The sequence below is a fragment of the Lutra lutra genome, chromosome 15 (assembly GCF_902655055.1).
Source record: "Lutra lutra chromosome 15, mLutLut1.2, whole genome shotgun sequence".
NCBI lineage: Eukaryota > Metazoa > Chordata > Mammalia > Carnivora > Mustelidae > Lutra > Lutra lutra.
Window position 1 is genome coordinate 69,481,204 of NC_062292.1, and position 16,812 is coordinate 69,498,015.

At 42.0% G+C, this 16,812-nt stretch overlaps 1 protein-coding gene across 6 annotated transcripts in view; it reads left to right on the plus strand.

Annotated features, from left to right (window-relative positions):
- Positions 1–16,812, plus strand: part of NUP210L (nucleoporin 210 like) — a 93,762-nt gene that overhangs the window by 14,422 nt on the left and 62,528 nt on the right. For all 6 annotated transcript variants that reach the window (XM_047704143.1, XM_047704145.1, XM_047704144.1 and 3 more), the window contains 8 exons: positions 120–270; positions 2,813–2,945; positions 4,072–4,230; positions 8,794–8,862; positions 10,483–10,589; positions 11,239–11,379; positions 14,118–14,255; positions 15,694–15,849. In XM_047704143.1, coding sequence (XP_047560099.1) covers positions 120–270; positions 2,813–2,945; positions 4,072–4,230; positions 8,794–8,862; positions 10,483–10,589; positions 11,239–11,379; positions 14,118–14,255; positions 15,694–15,849 — 1,054 coding nt within the window. The remainder of the gene's footprint in view (positions 1–119; positions 271–2,812; positions 2,946–4,071; positions 4,231–8,793; positions 8,863–10,482; positions 10,590–11,238; positions 11,380–14,117; positions 14,256–15,693; positions 15,850–16,812) is intronic.

The following is a 16,812-nucleotide window of genomic DNA, read 5'->3' on the forward strand; positions in this document are numbered from 1 at the left end:
TTAGGACTTTTTATAATATATAGACATTGAAGAAACTATGTTTAAAGTCTCTTAGTGCCTTTTGGAAGATGACTCATTACTAGATTACACTAGGAACAAACTTTACTTTATCTCTTAAGGATTCTGAAATACTCTGAAGCCGAGTATTCTCCCCCTGTGTATATTGCTGAGATGGAAAAGGAAGAGAAACAAGGAGATATGATTTTGGTGTCTGGGATCAGAACCGGTGCTGCTGTTGTAAAAGTTCGAATTTTTGAGCCGTTCTATAAGGTAAAATGTTTGTGCCACAAACTTTCAAACTTTCATTTAAGGGCCTTGTCTGTGGAAAATATTATTCCTTATATTTATTTATAATGGAAGCCCTTTAACCTGATATGATTTGGGTCAATAGTTGGTCTTTAATTGAAAACTCATTTGAACTAGGGAGACATAAAAAATACTTATCTTCTTTAAGCCTGTTACTACCTAATTATAATTACACACACAACAGGTGTTTCTCTTAAAATGTGTAAGTGCAGTTTGTTCACCCGCCCTTTGGTGTAGACCCAGGATGTTTTCTTGGCCATGAGCTCATAGTTTAGAAACATGTATGTATGCTCATGCTTACACCCGATGCAGTTCCTACTTTCTTTTTCTTTCTTTCTTTCTTTTTTTTTTAAGATTATTTATTTATTTATTTGACAGACAGAGACCCCAAGTAGGCAGAGAGAGAGGAAGGGAAGCAGGCTCCCCGCTGAGCAGAGAGCCCGATGCAGGGCTCAATCCCAGGACCCTGGGATCACGACCTGAGCCGAAGGCAGAGGCTTTAACCCACTGAGCCACCCAGGTGCCCCCTGTTTTCATTTTTAATTTCATTTTACAGTCAAGTGAAAAAATTAGACATGTGTGAAGCAAGTTGAGTACAGAATTCTATATTTTTCAAGAATTTTTCCATAATCTTTTACACTTTTCACCTACACCTAACAGTGATAGCTGTACCTTTTTTCAGCTTGCTTTGGACTTCTTTACAAAAAATTTAAATTTTTTGTAGGAACAGCAGCTCCCTTTGCATTCATGGTTTATTTTATTTATTTTTTTTAAAAGATTTTATTTATTTATTTGACAGGGAGAGTGAGATCACAAGCAGGCAGAGAGGCAGGCGGAGAGAGGGTGGAAGCAGAGAGCCTGATGTGGGGCTCCATCCAGTGCTGGGCTCAGTCCCAGTACCCTGAGACCATGACGTCAGCTGAAGGCAGAGGCATAATCCACTGAACCACCCAGGCGCCCTTATTTATTTGACAGACAGAGATCACATGTAGGCAGAGAGGCAGGCAGAGAGAGAGGGGGAAGCAGGCTCCCTGCTCAGCAGAGAGCTTGATGAGGGGCTTGATCCCAGGACTCTGGAATCATGACCTGAGCAGAAGGCAGAGGCTTAACCCACTGAGCCACCCAGGCGCCCCAGTGGTTTATTTTTTAAGGTAATTATAATTAAAAGTGCAAATGTCATAAATAGGTTTCAGAAAAATCAATGTCTTTTGGTGAGTGTCTCATTCAAATGGCAGGGACATGGTATGGATACCATAGATTGTAGCCTACCAGCCTTGTGTTGGGTCAGTCTTCACAACAGTCAAGGGTAGAGAATTAAGCTGACTTAATCTGGAAGTCAGTTCATTGAAGTCTGGTTAAAAGAATTTCTGTGGTATCCAGTTAAGCCTTCCCTTGTTTCATTTCAGCATCTGTGCCTTTTTATTTACCACCTCTTCTGCTTTAGAAGTCTTGTCATTTTTTATTCTTAGTTTGAGCGACTTAGAAAGTCAGTATAATATTAAGATTCATGGTCACTTTTTTTTTTTTTAAGATTTTATTTATTTATTTGACAGAGATCACAAGCAGGCAGAGAGGCAGGCAGAGAGAGAGGAGGAAGCAGGCTCCCCGAGGAGCAGAGAGCCTGATGTGGGGCTCGATCCCAGGACCCTGGGATCATGACCTGAGCTGAAGGCAGAGGCTTTAACCCACTGAGCCACCCAGGCGCCCCTCATGGTCACTTTTTAAGGATAACTGAAATTATGATTCTTTTTTAAAGATTTTATTTATTTATTTATTTGAGAGAGAGAGAGAGAGCATGAGCAGGGATAGTGGCAGAGGGAGAAGCAGACCCCCTGCTGAGCAGGGAGCCTGATGTGGAACTCATCTGGGAGTTCCAGGATCATGACCTGAGCTGAAGGCAGTCGCTCAACCAATCGAGCCACTTAGATGCCCTGAAATTATGATTTGTGATTAGGAAAGCATTTTTTAATCTCTATAAGATAATTTTATTTATTTATTTATTTATTTATTTAATTTTTTTGAAAAAGACTTTTATTTATTTATGATAGAGAGAGAGTGAGAGAGGGAACACAAACACAGGGGAGCTGGAGAGGGAGAAGCAGGCTCCCTCCCAAGCAGGAAGCCCATATGGGGCTCGATCCCAGGACCCTGGGATCATGACCCGGGCCAAAGGCAGATACTTAACTGACTGAGCCACCCAGGTGCCCCACATTAAGATAATTTTAAAAGAGACATAAGATTTTTTTAAAGATTTTATTATTTATTTGACAGAGATCACAAGTAGGCAGAGAGGCAGGCAGAGAGAGGAAGGGAAGCAGGCTTCCTGCTGAGCAGAGAGCCCAATGTGGGACTCGATCCCAGGACCCTGGGATCATGACCTGAGCCAAAGGCAGTGGCTTTAACCCACTGAGCCACCCAGGTGCCCCAAGAAGTAAACTTTTAACACGGAAGATGAACTTCGGGAAACGTTGCTTATGGAAGCTCGTTTTTTTCCTTCCTCTTTTAGAAAGTGGCAGCAGCATTAATACGTCTGTTAGTTTTGGAGAATATATTTCTTATACCATCGCATGATATATATCTCTTAGTAGGAGCATATATTAAATACCGAGTTGCAAAAATGGTGCAGGGAAGAATGACAGGTAAGGTGATTTATCTTTTCCTAAGATGAACATTTCCCAGATCTTCCTGCTGACAATAAGAGAAGCAACTCCCATCTTTTTTTTTTTAAGATTTTATTTATTTATTTGACACAGAGAGAGAGATCACAAGTAGGCAGAGAGGCAGCCAGAGAGAGAGGAGGAAGCAGGCTCCCTGCTGAGCAGACAGCCTGATGGGGGGCTTGATCCCAGGACCTTGAGATCATGACCTGAGCAGAAGGCAGAGGCTTTAACCCACTGAGCCACCCAGATGCCCCGAGAAGCAACTCCATCTTATGTATACAAATACTTCTTTGTGTTTTTAGATTTTGTGATAAAATATTCCTTAATTGCTATATTTGAGATAATACTGTGCAGAGATTGTCCCCATGTCTTGAACAGACTAATGCTTAGCCCGGTGCCTATAGGCATCTAAATTCTCTGTTAAAACCACAGCCAAATATTTACTAGATTTTGTACGGCAAGTGAGGACACTTTACCAGGAGGGACTTGAATGATCTTTGTAGAAGTTGTTTCTTTCTTTTTTTTTTTTTTTTTAAAGATTTTATTTATTTGACAGACAGAGATCACAAGTAGACGGAGAGGCAGGCAGAGAGAGAGAGAGAGAGAGGAAGCAGGCTCCCTGCTGAGCAGAGAGCCCGATGCAGGGCTCGATCCCAGGACCCCGAGATCATGACCTGAGCTGAAGGCAGCAGCTTAACCCACTGAGCCACACAGGCACCCCTAGAAGTTGTTTCTTGAGAAACTTAGTTTATTCACTGAAAACTTGACACTCTGTTGACCTTAGAAGTCCCATTGAGTTTATAAAGTGTGCATTGGCTCCATTAGCCTTAGTCCTTTCCTTCCTTACTTAGTGGGGATCTTTCTTGATACTTTCAGTTCACTGGTTTTTAAGAATGCAAGCAATATCAATGATAAATTCATATAGTAACACCCCCCCACCGATGGCTAATGTCAAAATTTATCATAGGGGGAAGGAAAGTAGAAGCAGATCATACTCTTACTTAGGCGTGCTTCCTGATTTGCCTCTTATAATCCAACAATACATTGTTGTCTCTTATAATGGCTGCTCTTGTTACATTTATAAAGTATCTTTCATGTCTTACAGAGGTGGGATTTCCCCTAGAACACTATACACTGGAATTGCAAGATGACAGAGTTGCATGTAATTGGTCTCTTTCTGGGAAAGTGGCTTTACTGGATGAGAAAAGAGCTATGGTGACTGCTGTTCAACTGGGCCAAACTAACCTTGTCTTTGTCCACAAAAGTATCCTTTTCAAGTTTTAGCTGTCACTCTGTGTTTCCCTGAGTATGCAAGACATGTTCCTTGGTAAAATAATTTGTTAAGAATATACTTATTTTGTATAGGTTTTATTTTGAACAAAGAACTATAAATTATTATTGTCAGAATTTCTAACAAAGGGAAGGTGAGGAAGAGAATAGTTGCAACGTGGCATCTGTTCACTTCGATGCTTACTTGCAACCTCAGTGAGATTATAACTAGACTGGGAAAGCAGCTTGAAGAGACTTCTGGGAATTTTGTTTAATTTCTTCGTTCCCATTTCCACATGAATATTTTAGAAAAGATGGTGTGGTATTGTCTGCAGTAGATGCTTAATTAATATTTGTTAAATTGAGTTGAGAGCAATTTTTAAAAATTCACTAAACCTGCTCTGTAATGACTGAACAAAGAGAGATTTAGAGCTCTGTTATAGTCCAAGAAAACAGAACGAAGGTTTATTTTATTTATTTATTTTTTAAAGATTGTATTTATGGGCGCCTGGGTGGCTCAGTGGGTTGAGCCGCTGCCTTCGGCTCAGGTCGTGATCTCGGGGTCCTGGGATCGAGTCCCGCGTCGGGTTCTCTGCTCGGCAGAGATACTGCTTCCCTCTCTCTCTCTCTCTCTCTCTGCCTGCCTCTCCATCTACTTGTGATCTCTCTCTGTCAAATAAATAAATAAAAAATCTTAAAAAAAAAAAAAAGATTGTATTTATTTATTTATTTGTCAGAGAGAGAGAGAGAGCACAAGCAGGCAGAGCTGCAGGCAGAGGCAGAGAGAGAAGCAGGCTCCCCACTGAGCAAGGAGCCCAATGTGGGACTCGATTCCAGGACCCTGGGATCATGACCTGAGCCGAAGGCAGCGGCTTAACTGATTGAGCCACCCAGGCGCCCCCAGAATGAAGATTTAAACAAAATTGAAATATTTGGACTCCATTTCTCAATGTTTGATTTTGAAATATGTCCTATTTTTGAATATTTGAATCTGAAAGAAATTAATTCATTTAGCAAATATTTATTATAATCCTACAATGCGCTCAGCATTGTTCTGTGTGCCAGAGCGGCAGACTGCTGGTTTACTCCGGGTAGCTAGTGAAGTCTTCTGTGAAAGGAGCCCTGCAGCGGTGGGTCGTGCAGACGCCTGGGTGAAAGAGCTCAAGGAGGAGGAGATACACTTGCCGAGCTGGTGAGGCGGAGCATGTCTGGCTTGGTTAAAGATGAGCAAAGCCAGCAGTGAGACCAAGAAGTGCCGAGAAGAGGGGCAAAGTAGGAGCGGTGGTGGAGTGGGGGAGGTAGGGAGTTATGTGGCACCTAGTAGGCTAGAAAAGTACAGTATTGCTTGTATAATCATATTAGCACCTTATATTACTTGTCTAAAACATATTAAGGAGGGTTTTGGGTCCAAAGTTGTTTGTTTTTTTAGTCATTTTAAGGTGCATAGGACACTGGTCAACAGATACAAGAGTACTTACAAAACTAACTAAATCATTCAATATTAGAGCCCCAGCTGTGTGTCAGGTGCTTCCCTGAATTCCCCAGGCAGACTTATATGACCTTACCCCCCACCCCAATATTCTCAGGTCATATTGTTATTTATTCCAGAATAGTAGATATTAAAATACAGTATACTTGGGCACCTGGGTGGCTCAGTGGGTTAAGCCTCTGACTTCGGCGCAGGTTATGATCTCAGGGTCCTGGGATTGAGGCCTGCATTGGGCTCTCTGCTCAGCAGGGAGCCTGCTTCTCCCTCTCTCTGCCTGTCCCTCTGCCTACTTGTGATCTCTATCTCTCTGTCAAATAAATAAAATGCAGCATACTTATCTATTTATATGTCTTCCTGGAGGATATGGATGGTGATACTCATAACTCCTTCCAGCCCCTGGCTTAGGGCGACTGGCGGTTCTGTTCTTAGAGAACAAGAAGAGCAGCAGGTTTACAGGAAAGGAAAACTACGTTACTTTTTCACAAGTTAACCTGAAGTACCTGTAGGATAGAAATGCCAACAGATATTTTACTTTTATTTTTTAAAAGATTTTATTTTATTTATTTGAGAGAGAGCATGTGACTAAGAGAGCACGAAGGAGGGGGGAGAGAGAAAAAGGGAGAGGAAGAAGCAGACTGCCCACTGAACGGGAGCCTCAGGCGGTGCTCGATCCCAGGACTCCTGAATCATGACCAGAGCCAAAGGCAAACACTTAACTGAACCACCCAGGCACCCCCAACAGGTATATTTATTATGCATCTGGAGCAGAAAGATTCAGGATAAAGGTAGGTATTTGAGAGATGAGTTTATAGATAGGTGACAGTTGAAGCTGTTGTCGTGGACAAAAATCACTGAGAGTATATAGAGTTAAGATGAGAAGAGGAGCAAAGACCAGCTTTTAAGGTTCATGTGGAAAAAGAGGAATTCTTTTTTTTTTTAAGATTTTATTTATTTAGGGGCGCCTGGGTGGCTCAGTGGGTTAAGCCGCTGCCTTCAGCTCGGGTCATGATCTCGGGGTCCTGGGATCGAGTCCCGCATCGGGCTCTCTGCTCGGCGGGGAGCCTGCTTCCCTCTCTCTCTCTCTGCCTGCCTTTCTACTTGTGATCTCTCTCTGTCAAATAAATAAATAAAATCTTAAAAAAAAAAGATTTTATTTATTTATTTGAGAGAGAGAATGAGCTGGGTGGGGGAGGGACAGAGGGAGAGAATCTTAAGCAGACACTGTGCTAAGTACGGAGCCCACACAGCGGGGCTCAGTCTCATGACCCTGAAATCATGACCTGAGCCGAAATCAAGAGTTGGACATTTAACCTACTGAGCCACCCAGGTGCCCCAAGACGTGAGAACTTTTATGAGATAAGAGAAACTTGAACATGTCTGTAAGGTAAACAGAAAGATGGCACAGAGGTGGGAGAAAGGAGGGTCAGTGGATGATGGAGCAAGTTTTCTGAGGGGTAAGGGAAAATGAGTTTCAGAACACATGGAAGGATTGGGTGGAAGGTCTCTTATTCTGACAAAGGAGGAATGAATTAGTTTAGCGTTCTGTCCAGATCTGTTTCCTCATCTGTAAAAGTGGAGGGAATGTTGTGTCTTTGAATTTCCTTCTAGCTCTTACATTTTATGAACGTTAGATTAGAGTACATATCAGAACCAAACCTAAATTGCCACAGAGGTGCCTGTACAGTCTCTAAAAGATTTGTTTTAATGACTAGATAAAAGTAATCTTTAATTGACATGTCAATTGTTTGTATATCAATAGCTCATTTGGAATTTTGAGGCAGTTTTAAAAGTTTGATCCCTCAAGTGGATTAAATATTACTTTACTTCCATTATCACAATCGGTTACAGTAGTGATAAATTGTAATCTAGTGCATGGCTGAATTACTACGCTTCCTAAATTAGTGTACTTAGAATGATTGAGTGTTTTCTGTTCAGTTATCTCAGTTATATATTTTTTCTTAGCTTTTGGGTGTAGTATATTTTATTTTATTTTTTTTTTTTTTAAAGATTTTATTTATTTATTTGACAGAGAGAAATCACAAGTAGGCAGAGAGGCAGGCAGAGAGAGAGGAGGAAGCAGGCTCCCCGCTGAGCAGAAAGCCCGATGTGGGGCTCGAACCCAGGACCTGGGATCATGACCTGAGCCGAAGGCAGCGGCTTAACCCACTGAGCCACCCAGGTGCCCCGTGGGTGTAGTATATTTTAGAGAGGGAAGTATATTTCTGGAAGTATTCCAGGAAGTATATTCCTGATTCTGTATAGGACAATAACAGAATAAATTCTTGCTAGAAATTAACTGAAGGGGTAGTGGGTGATATGGTGTCTAAGTGACTAGCAGTATCTTTCATGACAAAGAGAAAACATTTGGTAATAAAGATTTACCGTAGATAATGGAAAATCAACTAGTAACTTTTAAAACTATCTGCAGAGCCTGAGGCAGATTGCTGGGCTGGATGGCAGGTCATTCCCCTCCCTCCCCGTCATCACCACTATCTGTTTCAACAGCCAGAGTGATGCCACTTTGTCCTGCTTTGCATAATGGGCCCCTCACGTAAGAATTTACTTGAAAGGGCACCTGGGGGGCTCAGAGGGTTAAAGCCTCTGCCTTTGGCTCAGGTCATGATCCCAGAGTTCTGGGATCAAGCCCTGAATCGGGCTTTCGGCTCCATGGGGAGCCTGCTTCCTCCTCTCTCTCTGTGCCTGCCTCTCTGCCTACTTGTGATCTCTGTCTGTCAAATAAATGAATACAAATCTTAAAAAAAAAAAAAGGATTTACTTGGAGAAAGAGTTCTACAGCTAAATGAATACTAAAAGCATGGAGAGTTATCTTTTTGTATCATTCCGTCTTCCTTAAATTTGAAATTCAAGAGTACCTGAACCCTATTATGACTGAGTTCCTCAGACTTTTCTCAGAAATATATACATTTAAGTTTTTGCTTTCCAAAGGATAATAAAAGACAGGATTTTTGTTTGTTTCTGTTTGTGCATTTATTATTTTTTTCTTCAGTAGCTCACATTTGTCTTTTCACCCAACTCTGATTCATATGATTTCCTTAAGCAAAAATTAAGATGTCCATATGCGATCTGTGTCTGGACTCCCAAATTGCACCATATATGTTGTGGAGCCTGGATTTTTAGGTATTTATTTACTTCTTTTTGGAGAAAGGTCGGGGAAAGAAGAGCAGGTAGAGGGAAGAGGGAGTCTTAAGTGGGCTCCGTGCCCAGCTCAGAGTCCAACTCAGGGCTCAATCTCACAAGCCTGAGATCACGACTTGAGCTGAAAGCAGGAATCAGTCACCCAACCGACAAAGCCACCTAGGCGTTCCTGGAGGTTTAGGTATTTTTAGATAATGATTTTCATAAAGCTGAACAGCTTTGACTGTTTCATTAAAACGAGTGCATTAGAAACTAGAGTACTCCTTGAGCCTTCAAATTTAACTTTCCTTTGACATGTTTTCTCACATTGTTATGGTTCCATGCTGCCTGCAAGAGTGAAGCATCTTGAAACATTGTGAAAAAACGTGAAGACCTATGTGGTACAATATTGGGTTAGAAAGAGAGATTTCATACGAAGAGAAAAGAATGCTGATGTCCTTAGGTCATATCAAACTGGTCTGACTGGAAGAAGCTGAAATCTTGCCTGACACAGTATGAACGAGCAAAACTGTGATTTGTTTTGTACACAGTTGTGGGCGAGAGTGTTTCTTTATACCTGAGATTAACTAAATTAAGCCAGGATCTTTATTTTTAAAGATTTTTAAAAAAATTTATTTATTTGACAGAGAGAAATCACAAGTAGGCAGAGAGGCAGGCAGAGAGAGAGAGGAGGAAGCAGGCTTCCTGCCGAGCAGAAAGCCCGATGTGGGGCTCGAACCCAGGACCTGGGATCATGACCTGAGCCGAAGGCAGCGGCTTAACCCACTGAGCCACCCAGGCGCCCCAGGATCTTTATTTTTAGAATTCCAAGTTATTCAATTTGATGGAGGGAGCTAAATGATCAAGCTTAGAAATAATCTCCATCTATTTCTTTTTTTAAAAAGATTTTATTTATTTATTTGACAGACAGAGATCACAAGTAGACAGAGAGAGGAGGAAGCAGGCTCCCCGCTGAGCAGAGAGCCTGATGTGGGGCTTGATCCTAGGACACTGAGATCATGACCTGAACCAAAGGCAGAGGCTTAACCCACTGAGCCTCCCAGGTGTCCCATCATCGCCATCTATTAGCAAGTTTTACTCACTAAATAGTTTTTGTAAGTTTGTATTTTTTTTTTAAAGATTTTATTTATTTATTTGACAGAGAGAGATCATGAGTAGGTAGAGAGGCAGGCAGAGAGAGTGGGGAAGCAGGCTCCCCGCCGAGCAGAGACCCTGATGCCGGGCTCGACCCCAGGACCCTGAGATCAGAGGTTTAACCCACTGAGCCTCCCAGGTGCCCCTGTATTTTTTAATTCATTGTAGAAAATGAACGTTCTCTTCTGATGTTTCTCACAAGAGACAGGTGGGGGGGAAGCAGGCTCCCCAAGGAGCAGGAAGCCTGATGCGGGATTTGATCCCAGTGCCCTGGGATCATGACCTGAGCCGAAGGCAGACACTTAACCATCTGAGCCACCCAGGTGCCCCAAAGGTGGCGGTGGCTTGGCCCAAAGGGCGAGGTTCCACCCAGATTTGAACTCGGATTGCTGGAATCAGTCCAGAGTGCTCACCATTACACCATGGAACCGCCGTCTCTGATATTTTTGTTGCTTGATTTATATACAGGTTTCACAGTTCAGCCTGGAGACCGATGGAGTCTAGAGGTGGGACAAGTGTATGTCATGATGGTGGAAGTGTTCGATAAGAGCAGTACAAAGGTCTACATGTCAGATGTGAGGGTCTCTCGCATTTTTCCAGCCCCTGTATGGATAACTTCTTGAGTGGGCCACCTTTCTGGCTAGGAAGGCTTTCTTTTTTTTGCTTCCAGACTTTACTTTTAAGTTACAAAAATTTTTTTAAAAAAGTTACTACTTTATTAGGATTATTAAATAGTTCTGTCCTTTAGGAAAGCTAAACTGAAAGTAAAATACATAATTCAGTCAGAATTCTAGGAAAGAGTTGAAGGGAAGGCCAAAACATTTTGGAGGGTGTCTCATTCTAGGACTCCCTTGGAGTTGGTCACCTCTGTTTGGCAGTGGTGCAAGGAACAGTCCCAGAGGACAGTACTGCACTTACCCTCCAGTGCCCTTTGGGTTTTTTCCCTGAAAAAATGTTAACTTATGGAATGGCAAAAATTATACCAAAATTTATATAAAATTTGACTCTATATCTGATCACTTGCCATTAATGGATCGTTCAAGTACCGTTTTAAAATTACATCTTTCCAACTTAGCATTTCCATGAGGAGAGCGAAAGTTTTGTTTTAATTTATCCCCAGAGTGCATAGCCACACTTTTAATTTTTTTAATGCTTTGGGATTAAGATGGCTGTCGGGAAAAAGCAAACATCTCAGTTTTGTGTCACTATTGGGCTGATTCACAGAATCTCAGGATCATGTACCGGTTCCAAAGCGAGTACTTTGAGGAGCAGCTCACTACTGTGAATGGGTCTTACCACGTAGTCAAAGCCTTGAAAAGTGGTGTCGTGGTGATAAACGCATCCCTGACTTCCATCGTCTACCAGGTAGAAATTAAAAGGATAGTCTTTGAATACCCCGAACACTCATGAGGCTCGGCTGACTTACTGATTTATAGGCAGACACATGGTCTGTCCCACCGTACCTTTCATAAACTTGGAAAAGGAACTGACGACCAGGACACGCGGTTGTTCGTACCCGTGCAGATTCTCTGTTGCCGTCTTTGTCATTGCTCACATCTGCATTTGTGCTCACTGTGTGGATATACCGTTTGGGGTTCCTTTAAAAAATTATTTCATGTGTGTGTTTCCATGTGTTTTCAGGCTTCTGTAGAGTACTTCTAGTCTGAAGATCCAAAGGGTTACTATGTCAATTTATTTAACCACGCCACTAACAGTGAGCTTTTTGCATTTCCGTTTTTTCACTCTTGTAAATGCCATAACTGAGTTTCTTTGTGTAATTTTTTTCTTTTGATTAATTTTCATATGGCATAGTGCCAGAAATGGAATTACTGGGTAAAAGGATAAAGTATGAATCTGTTTCTACTGTCTCTAAAATGCGTGAGTTTCTGGTTTTGTTTTGTTTTGTTTTTATTTGTGTGAGAAGGAGAGGGCACAAGCAGGGGGAGGGGCAGGGAGAGGGAGAAGCAGGCTCCCCACTGAACAAGGAGGCTGATGCCGGACTCAATCCCAGGACACTGGGATCAGGACCTGAGCCAAAGGCTGACACTTAGCAGATTGACCCACCCAGGCATCCCAAGTTTCTGGTTTTTAATAGCCTGCCATTTCCTAGACTTCCTTTTTTTCCATGGATCTTTTCATCTGGTTGTTTAAGATAAAACCCCAGGGGTGGTCCTTGACTCTCCCTTCCCCTCACCTGCTGCATTTAGTACAATATTGAATGCCATGTCAGTTCTCAATATCTCTCAAACCCATTTCTTAGTAACCCCACAGTGTCTTTTTTTTTTTTTTTTTTTAAGATTTTATTTATTTGAGAGGCAGAGTGAGAGAGAACATTGAGCAGGCTGAGGGGCAGAGAGAGAAGCAGATTTCCTGCTGAGCAGGGAGCCCAACGTGGGGCTCAATCCCAGGACCCTGGGATCATGACCTGAGCTGAAGGCAGACGCTTAACCAACTGAGTCACCCAGGAGCCCCGAGAAATGAACAGATTTCTATACGTTGATTTTGTATTCTGCAACTTTACTGAATTCATTTATTAATTCTGGCAGTTTCTTGGTGGAGTCTTTTTGAGTTTTCTGTGTATAGTATCATGTCATCTGCAAATAGTGGAAGTTTTACTTCTTCCTTACCAATTTTGATGCCTTTTATTTTTAAGATTTTATTTATTTACTTGAGAGAAAGAGAGAGTGAATGAGAGAGAATGAGAGGGGAGAGGATCAGAGGGAGAAGCAGACTCCTGGGTGAGCAGGGAGCCCGATGTGGGACTCATTCCTGGGACTCCAGGATCATGACCTGAGCCAAAGGCAGTCGCTTAATCAACTGAGCCACCCAGGCGCCCCTGATACCTTTTTTTTTTTTTTTTTTAGATTTTATTTATTCGACAGAGATCACAAGTAGGCAGAGAGGCAGGCAGAGAGGGAGGGGGAAGCAGGCTCCCCGCTGAGCAGAGAGCCCGATGCGGGGCTCGATCCCAGGACCCTGGGATCATGACCTGAGCCAAAGGCAGAGGCTTTAACCCACTGAGCCACCCAGGCGCCCCACCCCCTGATGCATTTTTGTTGTGTTGTTGTGTGATTTCCATGGTACTACTTCTAGTACTATGTTGAATAAAAGTGGTGAGAGGGGCGCCTGGGTAACTCAGATGGTTAAGTGTCTGCCTTTGGCTCAGATCATGATCCTAGGATCCTGGGATTGAGCCCTGTGTTGGGCTCCCTGCTCACCTGAGAACCTGCTTCTCCCTCTTCCTCTGCCATTTCCCCTGATTATGATCTCTTGCTTGTGTTCTCTCTCTCTCAGACAAATAAAACCTTAAAAAAAAAAAAAAAGCTGTGAGCGTAGACATCCTGGTCTTGTTCCTGACCTTAGGGGAAAAGTTCTGTTTTTCCCCATTAAAAATGATGTTAGCTGTGGGTTTTTCATAAACAACCTTTATTATGTTGAGGTATATTCCCTCTAAACCCACTTTGTTGAGGGTTTTTATCATGAATGGATGTTGTACTTTTTCAAATGCTTTTTCTGTGTCTATTGAAACAATCATAGAGTGGTTTTTTTTTAAGATTTTATGTATTCAGGGGCGCCTGAGTGGCTCAGTGGGTTGAGCCGCTGCCTTCGGCTCAGGTCATGATCCCAGGTCCTGGGTTCGAGCCCCACATCGGGCTTTCTGCTCAGTGGGGAGCCTGCTTCCTCCTCTCTCTCTGCCTGCCTCTCTGCTTACTTGTGATTTCTCTCTGTCAAATAAATAAATAAAATCTTTAAAAAAAAAAAAGATTTTATGTATTCATTTGAGAGAGAGAGTTGTGAGTTGGGGGAGGGGCAGAAGGAGAGGGTGAATCCTTAAGCAGACTCCCCACTGAACATGGGGCCTGACATGGGGCTCAGTCACACAACCCTGAAATCATGACCTGAGCTGAAATCAAGAGTCAGACACTTAACTGACTGAGCCACCTGGGCGCTCCTCATGATAGGAACATTTACTTACTTCATTTATAGAAAGAAACTGGTTGAGTAATTCATTAGTACACCATTTGCTGATGCTTTGAATATGAATGAATTATATAAACAGTCCTTATAAAATCTATTTTGTTGCTTTTTCCCCATTCTTATAGAATAAAAATATTCAGCCTATAAAATTTCCAGTCATACATCAGCAAGAAGTGAATATTTATTTTCCCATCAAGCTTACACCCAACTTTCTGGCATTTCCTCATCAACCTATGGGAATATTATATCGGTATAAAGTGCAGGTATGGTGTCCTATTATATGAGAATTTACAAAGAGATAAGTCAGTTTCTCTGTTAATTTAGTTTATTGAAATTTGGTTAATGTTAATTTTTATTTCTCCCTGATCCTAATAATACAATTCAGTTTCTGGTGATAACAAAGTCATGTTCTTGAATGCTATCTTAATAAGACTTGCTGTACTTTCTGTCTCTCTTCTATGTATCCTTTACTTGGGACTTTTGTAAGGTTTTTGTCAAGCTCCCCTGTGCTCTTTTTAACATTTTGTGATACTTCCAATTACATAATGTCCTTTTAATTTCTCTAGCTCATTTAGCTACTTTACTATAGCATCACAGCTTTTTTTTTTCCTTTAAAGATTATTTATTTATTTATTTATTTGGCAGAGAGAGACACAGAGACAGAGGGAACACAAGTAGGGCAAGTGGGAGAGGGAGAAGCAAGCCTCCCGCCAAGCAGGGAGCCCGATGCGGGCCTTGATCCCAGGACCCTAGTCCCGTGACCCGAGCCGAAGGCAGCCGCTCAATGATTGAGCCACCCAGGCGCCCAGCTTCTTTTTATCTTTTCTTTTTTTTTTTTTTAAAGATTTATTTATTTATTTGACAGACAGAGATCACAAGCAGGCAGAGAGGCAGGCAGAGAGAGAGGAGGAAGCAGGCTCCCTGCTGAGCAGGGAGCCCGATGTGGGGCTCGATCCCAGGACCCCAGGATCATGATCTGAACCGAAGGCAGAGGCTTTAACCCACTGAGCCACCCAGGCGCCCCTAGCTTCTTTTTTTTTCTTAAAGTTTTTTTTTTTTTTTTTTTTTTTTTTTTAAAGATTTTATTTATTTATTTGACAGAGAGAAATCACAAGTAAGCAGAGAAGCAGGCAGAGAGAGAGGAGGAAGCAGGCTCCCTGCTGAGCAGAAAGCCCGATGCGGGGCTCGAACCCAGGACCTGGGATCATGACCTGAGCCGAAGGCAGTGGCTTAACCCACTGAGCCACCCAGGCGCCCCTTTTTTCTTAAAGTTTTATTTACTTAAGTAATCTGTACACCCCACGTGGGGCTCAAACTCATGACCCTGAGATGAAGAGTCACATGCTCTTCCGACTGAGCAGACCAGATACCCTAGCATCACAGCTTCTTAATATGTCCATAAATCACTTGTTATATATTTTTATTATTATTTATTTTTAAGATTTTATTTATTTATTTGAGAGAGACAGAGCATGAGCTGAGAGAGGGAGAAGCTGACTCCCTGCTGGGCAGGGAGCCCGAAGCAAGGCTTGATCCCAGGACCTTGGGATCATGACCTGAGCCAAAGGCAGGCACTTAACTGACTGAGCCACCTAGGCGCCCTATTTATTTCTGACTTCTTATTTCACCAGATTTTACATCTTTACCTAAATTCCATTTTCCTTCTTTTGCAGTTAAACATAAAGTTATGTTTTTTCACAGGTAGAGGGTGGCAGTGGCAACTTCACTTGGACCTCTTCTAATGAGACAGTAGCCATGGTGACCACTAAAGGAGTGGTGACTGCAGGTCAGGTCAGGGGGAACAGTACTGTTTTGGCCCGAGATGTACAAAATCCCTTTCGATATGGAGAAATTAAGGTAAACAACTCTCCAAAGAGCCTTATTATCATACCCTGAGACATTGCTGTCTTAAGTACAGAACATGTTTAAAAGTCTCTCTAGTCCAAATTGGGTATTTGAAAATGATACTTAAATTCATTCTGGAAGTACATCTTAAATATTTCCGGACCTGGGTTGAATCCTGCTTCACTTAGTAGCAAGTTTCTGAATGGGTGTTTTTATTTCCTTGTCTCTAAAATGGGGATAATGATAGTATCTACTTCAAAGTGTTATTGTCAGAAGAAAATGAGATAATGTTTTACCTCATTGCTTGGAATATATTCAATACTTAATATTATCTATTTTTGTTATTGTGTTTTGTCATTATTATATATATATGACCTTCATAGTAACTTTATTTCCAGTCTCATATTTGTTTGTCAATCTTGTTTCTAAAAGATTGAAAACACCTTTCAGTGTATTATGTAACCACATTACTGTTTTTTTCCCCACTTCTAATATATGTTTATGTATGTTGTTGTTCCCTGAAAAACTTAGTGTTTTGTTCAGTGAACATCTACTGAGTACCCTTAAGACGTATCCCACCGTGCCAGGTATCATAAGACATTTAAACAAACATAACATACATGTCTACTTTAAAGAATCTAAATTATTTTTTTTAAGATTTTATTTATTGGGACGCCTGGGTGGCTCAGTTGGTTAAGCGGCTGCCTTCGGCTCAGGTCATGATCCCAGAGTCCTGGGATCGAGTCCCACATCGGGCTCCTTGCTCAGCAGGAAGCCTGCTTCCCTCTGCCTCTGCCTGCCACTCTATCTGCCGGTGCTCACTCTCTCTCTCTCTGACAAATTAATAATAAAAAAAAAAGATTTTATTTATTTATTTGACAGAGAGAGACACAGCAAGAGAGGGAACAGAAGCAGGGGGGAGAGGGAGAGGGAGAAGCAGGCTTCCGGCTGAGCAGAGAGCCCGATGCAGGGCTC